Source organism: Ammospiza nelsoni, chromosome 2 (genome assembly GCF_027579445.1).
Source record: "Ammospiza nelsoni isolate bAmmNel1 chromosome 2, bAmmNel1.pri, whole genome shotgun sequence".
Taxonomy (NCBI): domain Eukaryota; kingdom Metazoa; phylum Chordata; class Aves; order Passeriformes; family Passerellidae; genus Ammospiza; species Ammospiza nelsoni.
The window spans coordinates 18,669,755-18,679,904 of NC_080634.1; the positions used below are offsets into that span (position 1 = coordinate 18,669,755).

The 10,150-nt window shown below is 43.1% G+C and overlaps 1 protein-coding gene across 2 annotated transcripts in view; it reads right to left on the minus strand.

The window, feature by feature from the left end:
- CBLB (Cbl proto-oncogene B) overlaps window positions 1-5,538 on the minus strand; it is a 130,023-nt gene extending 124,485 nt beyond the window's left edge. Inside the window, exons 1-2 of one of the 2 annotated variants that reach the window (XM_059494087.1) lie at window positions 5,440-5,538; window positions 4,390-4,548 (exon numbers count right to left, since the gene is read on the minus strand). In XM_059494087.1, the coding sequence (XP_059350070.1) occupies window positions 4,390-4,536 (147 nt within the window). In that variant the 5' untranslated portion in view covers window positions 4,537-4,548; window positions 5,440-5,538. The remainder of the gene's footprint in view (window positions 1-4,389; window positions 4,549-5,439) is intronic. The other variant, XM_059494088.1, reaches the window with a different exon arrangement.
- Between the last annotated feature and the right edge of the window lie 4,612 nt (window positions 5,539-10,150).

A 10,150-nucleotide genomic window follows, 5' to 3' on the forward strand; every position in this document is an offset into this window, starting at 1 on the left:
CATAAAGGCAGCTCTGCAGTTAAGAAACCATAACAACTCTCCAGCAACCCACTACATCCAATGCAACAACAAGGAATTCTGAAAAACTTAATCAGGAGGGGCTAATAAGGAAAATGCTGAAAGTTTGAACATTATGCTTCTTTGACACAGATTTTTTTCCTGCCTGAAGTTACCTTAACTGCAATGCATTTCATTTTCCATAGGAAGAAAAGCCCTCATCAGAATACAAGTAGAGGTGACCTAAACACCAATCTTTTTCCTGAGAATACAGTAAGTGCTTGTTCAACAGCTACCACATTGCAACTGAGCCATATGTTTCCACAGTGGAAGAATAAACAATAAGAATGCTGATGCCACAGACACACAAGGAGAGTTGACTTTGGAGGGTAATTTTACTTCCTTCCAATTAGAAAGAGAGAAGCTTCTGTTTCTCTGTTTAATTTTGTATTCCTTTCCCTTAAGCAGCAGACAGAGGACATAAGATTTCCTACCAACTTTGACCATAGAATCAATTACATGAAGTTTTGCAAAGGATAACCAATGCACTCAGCTTCAACTACCATGCTCTGTATACTCAGATGCTGACAGATGTTAATTTAAAGAAAACCACAATACTAAGCTGCAGAGGTAACACAGCTTTTACTCACTAGGTCAATAGTATAAGCTTTGGAGAAGCACTCTAGTTTGCTCGTAAATAATTACTAAATAGCAAATCAATGCCATCTGCATTTATACAGTCAGAGTCAAGCAACTGGTGGGCCATGACAGTGCACTCAAATAGTTTAGTCAATATTGTTAATCTTCATAGTAGAAAATTTAATTATTTTCAGGCCCAATGCATAGGAGGAATGAAAAGTGATTAAAAGTTGATGAAATACACCCATTTTTAAAAAAAAATCCTGTTCAGAATTTATCATGATTTTACCAGCTTTAATCCCACAGGAATGAAGTGTGAAAAAAAATAGTACTGACTACTCTAAATAGACCAAGCAGTAAACAGTCCTAACTATTCCAGTGCTTACATAGTAGTAATTCTCTCCCAAAGCTGTCTCAACATACCATTATTCTCTAATACTAATACATGGCTAGGGTCTAGGTTTTAAAAGCCGTCAGGTTTACAAACTCAGAAAAACAAAAGCTCATGTAATTTATGCACAGTTTAAAGGAAAACTTGAGTTATTTGTTAACAATATTCATTTTTTATTTATTTACAAGATAAAACATTCATGGTGGTTTAAAAACAGTAATTTGCTTCCTGAAAGTCCAGAGATATATGGTCAACTTTCCTATGCAATGCAAGCATTGAAAAGCAAGGCTAGCCTTCTAAACCATAAAAGAAATATTATCTTTAGCACTGCACAGAAGTTGAAGTATTCTTGGTTCTCAGTGATAAAGCTATTTCTTACCCATGAGAAAAGCAGTAGAGAAGCTTGACATTGATGCTTAATATTGTTTTTCCTTTAATAATGCAGGTAACATTATAAATTTACAAAAGACATAGCAATAAACCACAAAAAGTATAGATCCCACTGTATGAAGTATAAAAAGGAAAAATATATGGACAGATAACAATTTACATTCACTGACTATCTACATGCAGATTATTTTTTTTATTCCCTGCAAGAATGTTGCTTATAGTAACTTTTACAAACAAGGCTCTAAGCAGGAGCATTATTCAAACATTCTGTCCTGCTAAAGAACTCGTTTTCAAAATCCATTATTATCTTCACACTGATAATAAAAGTTTAAAGAGCACCCAAACAGAACTGCAATATTCTGCCTATTCCAACCTAAAGCATCAGCCCATGGAAAGTTGACATTATCGTGAAATCTGAACAATTTGAAAGCAGGACACATAACCAATTCTACACAAAGAAGTTTGCATGGTGTCTAGGTAGCCAGAATTTTTGCATACACCACAAAACTACTCTCGTAGCACAGTTCTCATAGGGTAGGAATGTTTGGTTAATCCCTTATTGTTGAAAACAAGTAATTAATACAGAAAACCTCATCTGCCAGAGGACAAAATTACAGAAAGAAATGAAGGAAAGGTAGAATGTATCAACTTTAAAAAAGAAAAAAATGCAAACCAGAAATTATTAAGCTCTGCCACTAGTTTTTAAGGCTGCTCTTTTTTCAGTGTTTGGTCAAGATAAAAGCTTTGCTTTGTTTCCACTATTCATTTTCTTAACATCGTCAGACTGGGGGAAAACTTCAGCTACCTTACTACAGCAATAAGATGATTATCACAGCTACTATAGTCAAAGAATAAACAAGCATAATAACTGTTATTACAACAAGTAAAATAGGCCTCCAAGCCACAACCTTACTATGGATAGCACCCTACTGACTTGGCAGAACTTCTGCCTTTGCTAGGTATTAATTTGATCAGTCACCCACCACAGAAATCAGTCATAGGACACACTCCAGAAATTGGATTTAAAACAACAGTTGACCGAGCAGGTTTCTATTTTTGATTTTAATCCCTGGGTTTGATCTAGATGGAGGAAAAAATGACCTTCCTGTGCCTGCTGCCACACAAGGCTATGAGATTTAAATCTGTTTGCCAGCATATTAAATTTGCTCAAACACATCCTTTCAGTACAAGTACCAAATGCTAAAATCACAACCAACAAGCTTGAGCATTCTCACACTATGACATCATCCTGTCTGGTATACTTTAATACAATTTGGAAATAAAATTTGATTAACTGAGAGCAGCTTAAAGAGGATACATTAAAGATCCAAATTGAGGACACTTATACAGTAAAATGAAAAAGGAAGCACAGTGCCCAGCCCTTCCAGTGTCTTCTACCAAAGAGGCCTTCCTGGCTACTTTGATGGGCTGTGACAAATACAGTTATCATGTATTGGATGAGTGAAAGCAATCCAGAAATCCAAGCAGTGGAATAAAGACTTTCTGGTAATTGTGATTTTACAAACAAATTAGGGTATAACCTTACTAAATCTGTAAAGATCTGTAAATGGCCTGACACAGGGAAATCAGAGCTCTGCATTCCCCACGTGGTTTGAACACCAAACCAGATTCCTTGCTCCCAAGCTGAAAACTTCCTCCTACTGAAGAGTACCTACTTTCGAGTATTTATACTCACAGTCCTTAACACAAGAGAACTCACTGTTAACAGCATCCTGACCATGGACAGGAAAGTTGCAACAAAGTCTTTGTGATAATAACCATTTTAATTAAACCTGGGGTTTCAGTTTATAATTGCTGCCAGCAAACACCGTGGAAAGACAGATACTAGTCTTGTAGCAGCAATAAAGAGCCTATAAGGACTTCAAAAAATACTTAAACACTTGAAAAGGCATACTACATCAGTCTCCACCCAGCCAGTATAACTAATTATAAATGTCAATAAATGTTGAACATCTTATTTCACAAGAGCTACAGGGAAAGCAAAGAGCTCTGCTAAATCACAGAGAATCAGAGTTAAAAGTGGTAACTGTATCACTATACAGACCCAAGGCCAACAGGTAGCAATCCTCACTGCTCAGCAGTTCCAAGAAGAAGCTTTTAAAGTATCACACAGTACGCAAAGCAGAGTCCCTGCCTCTCCTGAACAGCCAGCCATGTTACAATCAACTCTTCCTACCACCGGTAAGGCACTCTCCTAGACAATCTATTATGATACAAGCTGTCATTTCAAAGAATACTAAACAAAATGTATCAGGCTAGTGAGGGGAAACATAAGAGCTAAAGTCTATCCTCCCACTTCCTGAAAAATGAGTTTCAGTACAGTGTATTTCTAGTTTCAAAATTAATAGTAGATGTACTTATAAGTCATTAAAATGCAGAACACATACTTTAAAAGTTAGGCATGCCATACTAATCTGTTTACTAAACTGACAAGAGTGACATCCCCCAGTCCCCACGCACATTCCTAAAAGCACAAACACATCTATGTTGCCATCACCAACATATCTCACAGGACAATTAGCTTAACTGAAGCTTAATATTTCAGAGGTCTTGTTTGCAGACTAACAGTGTGACACAACATGAAACACACAGAATATGTGATTACAAGTCCAAGTTAAGCAGCTTTTGGTTAGGACAGCTCTTCAACTTTGAGTCATTTTAAAGGATCTGAAAATAACAATAGCCTAAGGCAAACACACACATTTGTTTTCCTTCCACAAACCAAGATTTAAAAAAACATAGCCAGAGGCCACTGGGAAAAAAAAAAAAAAAAAAAAAAAAAAAAAAAGACAAATGATGCTTAAATAACCTAAAACATAAGTCCCCTTACTCCCCGAGGCACATGCAGCACAGCACTCAGAGCTGCAGGAAGAAGCTGTTTGCCCCTGTGGACCTATTTAAATAGCCCCATTCTTCACTGTGTGCATACACGGACGCGCAGAGACACCCACCACTTTGTCCATAAGTTTCCAGGTCTTCTCCACAGTCCTGCGGTCAGCAGCTGCCTGCTTGGGGGGGCCCACAGCATCCTGAATGGCATCGATGAAGCCCAGGATCCGTCCCTTGCGCGGGTTCCGGCCGTTGAGGGAATTGGCCATCTGGGAGCCAAGCTGGCCGCAAGGACAGAGAAACACAGGCTCACAAGGTGCTCCGAAAACATCTTATCACAGAGCCCGTCGCAGCCTGCGAGGCAACACTTCCTTCTTCACGGGCAGGAAAGGGCAAGATCAGGGCATGTTTAGGAACAAGCTTAACTTTTCATGACAAACAGCGTAAACCCACCTGGCCCGGGTTTACATTGGCAGAAGCGATCCCGGATTTATTGTCAACACCGACATCGGGAGGGGGGAACACACCCTGCCCGTCCCTGCGCCCCGGCCGCGGGCACATGCCCGGCACGGCACAACAAAAGAGGCCGCGGCGGAGCGGGGGCAGGAGCGGGAGGAGGGAGCAGAGGAGGCAGCGCGGGCAGCAGGCAGGCACCGCAGGGCAGGCGGGGCAGCGGCGGCACACGGACCCGGCCCCCGGCACACGCAGGGACCGGGTGCCAAGGGCTAGAGCGGCCGCCGGGAGAGCCGGGAGCGGGCGGCGGCAGGGAGGAGGTTCCCCGGTCCCCGCGGCGGAGCGGAGCGCAGGAGAAGCGTCTCCCCGGAGCAGGCTCTCCTCCCTCCGGCCGCGGCGGCTTCAGTGCCGCGGGAGGCAGGCGGAGCGCATCCCATCCCGCCCCGCCGCCCGCGCCCGTCCCGCTCCGCTCCGCGCCGGCCGCCCCGCAGGACTCTGCCCCGTGCGGCTGCTGCTGGCGGCGGGCGAGGGAGCGCTGCCTCAGGGGGAAGCGCGAAGAACTCCTGCCCTGCCGCCCGCATCGCCCTCCCGTACCCCAGCCCAGCCCGCCCGGCGGGTGGGTGGGAATGTGCGCGCGTGTGTGGAGAGTCCTACAGGCACATGCAAAAGAGACAGAGAGACAGAGAGACAGAAAGAGAGAGAGAGAGATGCACACGCACAGGTCTGTCTGCGGCACCGCTCGCAGCCCCCGGCAGGCTGTGGTCTCCCCGCACTCCCAGGAAGTGAGGCTGGCTCCCCGGCGGCGGCGGCCCCGCTCCTTCAGCCGCGCCCGCCCCCTCCCCGCGGCGCGCTGGCGGCCGCTCCTCTCCTCGGAACATGCCCACCCCCGGGACAACACTGCGTGCGCGCCTGCGCGCCGCGCCGCCAGCGCGGCCTTCTGCCCGGGGGCGGGAACGCTGCCGCACAATAGCCAATCGCAAGGGCAGATCTGCTTGATTGACGCGGCATCTAGCAAATGGACGTGGGTGCAAGCACGGGGCGGGGCAGCGGCCGGGAGCGGACTGGGGATGGGGAGGGGGCGGGAAGCGGCGGCCGGCAGGGGAGGGAGCGGTATCGCACCCGGCCGGGGTCGGGTTGAGCGAGGGGGGGCTCTGGTGCCACCGGGTCCCGCCGGCTGAGGGGCAGCCTGAGGCCTCTGGGGTGGTGGCGGTCGGGTGGGGATTGCCTTCGTGGGGACGCAGACGTTGTCCCTCCTGTGGGATCTCCAGGGGCAGCGTGTCCCTCCCCGGTGAGGCCGTGAGACCCCGGCGTGCTGAGCGTTCAGGGCGTGCTGACAACTGGTAGTGCCTGCCGCCCTTTGGCGCTTCCCCTTCGCACTTTTGGGAGTTCACTGGGGTTTTTTTGTGGCCGCAGAGAATAAGAACTTTTTTTCCCTCTGTCTGGTTTCTTTTCTTGTTTTGTTGCTGTTTTTTTTTTTTGGTGTTTTTTTTTTTTTTTTTGGTGTTTTTTTTTTTTTTTTTTTTTTTTTTTTTTTTTTTTGAGACTGAGGGAGTTTTGCTGTTAAGCAAGTGCTGAGATTTCCATGCCTGGGAATGGGCTGGAGAGTTCCAACCAAAAGGTGGTGAGGGAAAAATGTAAGCACTTTCTGGTTTAAAAAGCCCTTTTAGATGCCATTATTTTGGTAAGAGCACTTACGCTGGGGATATGGTAAATAAAAGTCAACTGATAGAATGGTGCAAAGAGTGAGGCTTACCTGCATAGGGTGCTAGACACTTGACTTCAGATCCTTTTGAAGATAGTCCAGGGAGTAATTATACTTTGCAAGGGCTAATCTTCTAATGAGCTGAAGTAGAAGGAAACAAAAATGTAACACTTAGTAAATTGTATTCGAAGGATATTTTTAAGTTTTGGTTTTCAAAATATCTGCAAATTGTAGTAGTTTTCTTTCCAAAGATTTTCTTTTTTAATGGTTTGCTCTTTTTTTGGTTCTTTCCCTACTTTTTCGTGGATTTGACTTTTTTATTAAAGTAGGAGTCAGGAAAAACAGAAAAACTCGTAGAGTATTTCAGTGTTGCTTTTATTCATATTTTAATTTATAGGTATTTTTAGCACAGGTATCTTCCTGTTGATTTAAAATGTGTCATGTTATTCTTTTGAACACATAAAACAATAAAATCCTGTCAATAATGTCTTCCTCAAAGGTTGTTCCTCTATAGCTTTTAAATATGAATTGGCAGTTACTTGCCTTAAGTGGGTTGGAAGCTTCTCATTTTATTGTAGTCTCTGTAAATTATCGTAGCCTCTTCCCTGTGTTGGTTTTAAACCTCTCTGGCCGATGTCCCTGTCCCATTTTTCTTTGGAGCTCAGCTTTCGTGAGATTAAGTTGACAGTGAGTGCCTACTCTGTCGCTATCTCTCATTTGGTTGTGAAAAAAGCAGAGGAGCTGATGCTTTTTCAGGACTTGTAAAGTCTCTGGTTCCTGGTCTCGATTGCTTTGTTTTCATTGTTGTTATGTCATTCCCTTCATATCCCACACTCTGCCAAGAGCTGTGATCTGTGAGCTCTTGGTAGCCGTCTGGGGCTGAGTCATGGCGCCTTGCAGTTCATCCGAGTGCAGGGCCAGCAGGAGCGAGCAGCTGGGTTCCCTGCATCCCTCTGCAGCCCTGCTGTGCTGGTGAGGGAGTAGCCAGCTCCATGGGGAGAGCGAGTGGCTCTCAAGCAGTGCTGTCTCATTGCCTGTGCTGTGCAGTAAGTACAGATGTTCTGGGAATTGCAGTCCTCAGAGGGTCATGTGAGTACTTTGGAAGCAAGCCAGCTGGGAGAGCAGGTGGAAGGGATACCTATGGCTGCAGCTTCAAGGCTGTTAAAGATGGGTCAGGATTCTGTGGGCTGTGCTGTGGAGGAACGAGAAGACACAGCACTGCTGGTGTGGCTTCAAGCACACCAAGTGATAGAAGACAGCTGAGAGGTGAGGCTGGGAGGAGTGAAGCAAACAGCTGCTGTGTTTGAAGTTCAGGGCATGTCTTGTTAGCAGTTATACATAAAGACTGAGCTTGCCTGCTGGGTCCTTGGGGTCTGTAAGGATTAAGGGTGGTGGCTGAAGGCACTGGGCTCCTGGAATATTTTAATACAGGCCAGCAGCACTGTGTTAATGTCCAGGTATTCCTACTCCCCAGCTTCAGGCTCTCTGATAGGCTACAATAGGAAGCTAACCTGCTATGTATAGATCCGCTGAGAGACCACAGGGTGTTTCAATGCAGAAACCTTGATCAGGTACTTTAAATCTCCAGGAAAGAACATCTTTCTGTTTGGGTTACATGTAAGGTACGTGTGTAAGTTTGGTGTCTAAGGTTCAAAACTTTTGTATATACAGTTAAAATGACTCCACAGATCTCTTTTATTTACAAGCTCTCCAACTGAATGTTGATTCTACTTGTTATTATACTGAAGAATATTGCAGTTTGGATCTGTGATTTAATCTCTCTATGAAAACAGAATAAAACACAGTGAGTCTGAGGTTTCAGATTTTGAGATTTGTATATTACATGAGACTGATCCTCAGCCTAATCAAGGTACTAATGAGTTATGTAATGATGATGACATTAGAATGTCATCCAGGATTCAGTAAAATTTTGTAGTGAAAATTGAGGAGTAAAGGTGATTGGGAGCCAGGATAGGATGAAGGAATCAAGATAGTGTAAAAGAAGCCTTGAATTGAACTTTCTTAAGTCCTACTTTGTAAAGGACTTTGTAATGTCCAAGCATTTTTACTGGAAAGCAAAATCATGTGACTTCTTGAAAAACCCAGCTGGTTGGTAGGGAGAAAACAGATATAAAAGATTAAGCTAACATTTGCATTTGTCCATTGTATTTTCTTATCTGTTAACTGTTTTGGGTTTTGTTGGGGTTTTGTTTTTGTGGAGGTTTTTTTGGTTGTTTTTTTATGTTCTTGGTGTCTCTCATTTTTCTGGAGTGAGTAGACTGCCTTATGAATGAAACTTTATGTTGGTGCTCTTGAATGAATTCCATTCAATCAAAGAGCAATTGACAGGCATTGGCAGCAAGAGAGATGGTTTGGTTTTCTTTGTTCACCAGCTATTAAAATATTACTGATTTTCTGCAGTCAGTCAATGCATGTGGTTTGGGAGCTTTTGTCATTTGTGTGTTTGTTGCTGTGGTACAAGTGGTTTTGTACCCAAATATACTGAAACATAAAAACAATGAAGAGGACAGATGTAGGTTATATTTATAGCAACATCAATAAGGTTGATATAGTATATGATATGCTGAGTTAAGGGATATGGTAGCAATGCTTGTAAAGCTTAAGCCCTCCATTTAAAAAACTGAATGTGACTTCTTGCTAATTGTAACACAATATTCTGGCTATCCCAGCATCCTTAAACTTTCAGATTTATCTCTTGGTGTTTACACTGAATATGTACGATGTGATGAAAAGGCAGCTGTTCATGGGGGTGTAGTGTCCTGTGGTGCAGGGTCAGGCAGTGGTTTAATGGCTAGGCTCTGACAAGGTCATCCTCTTCCCAGGATGTGCAGTGCCCCAGCAAAATGCAGCTGCTTGCTCTATGCAGGGAAACTGGAGCTTCAAGGGCCACTGGAACATACTGGTATCTTCGTGTCTTACCTTTATCTGTTCTTTAAAAGCATCAAACAAACAAAACCAGCAAACAAGAAACCACCACACCACAACCCAAACACACAAAACAACCAAAAAAAGAGAAAAGATCATTATTGTAACAACAGATAAGTTCCAGGACTATTTGCTTAAACACATTTTGGCTAGCCCATTCTAGATACATACAATATGTAATGCTACCCTTCTCTCCTATATTCTGCACAATCACCTGTAACAGTTACTAAGAATATTAAAATGGAGTAAATGCAAAATGGTTCCATGTTATTTTGCAGTGCCCTCAAGAATGCTAGGATATTTAGATCTAAAACAAATCCAAAAAAGGATTTATAAACTGTAAACCAGCATCATGGATAATTTTTAAAATAGATTGCAATGTACTTATCTGGGATTTATTGTAGCAAACTGACAGACAGAAAGCAAAACCAATCACCTGTGACCCTCAATATTCTCTTACTGATAATACAAGTTGGTATAATAATAATAGATGCTTTTCCTGCCTTAGTGGGTAAATACTTGGAGAAAATTAGTGACGAGAGTGGCAGTTTGTTGTCAGATTATAATCTAGTTATTTGGCTACCATTATTTTTCAATTTACTTATTATTTTTCTATTTACTTATGTTTTTCCTAGTTATCAAGTACTCAAACTTGCTTTTTAAAAAAATTGTTACTGCTTTCTAGAAGTGAAAACATGTTCTTTTCACACATGAAACCCACTTTGTTGTTGAACTACTGCAAGAAAGAAAAAAAAACAGGCTGCCTTTCCAAGTTCTGTACG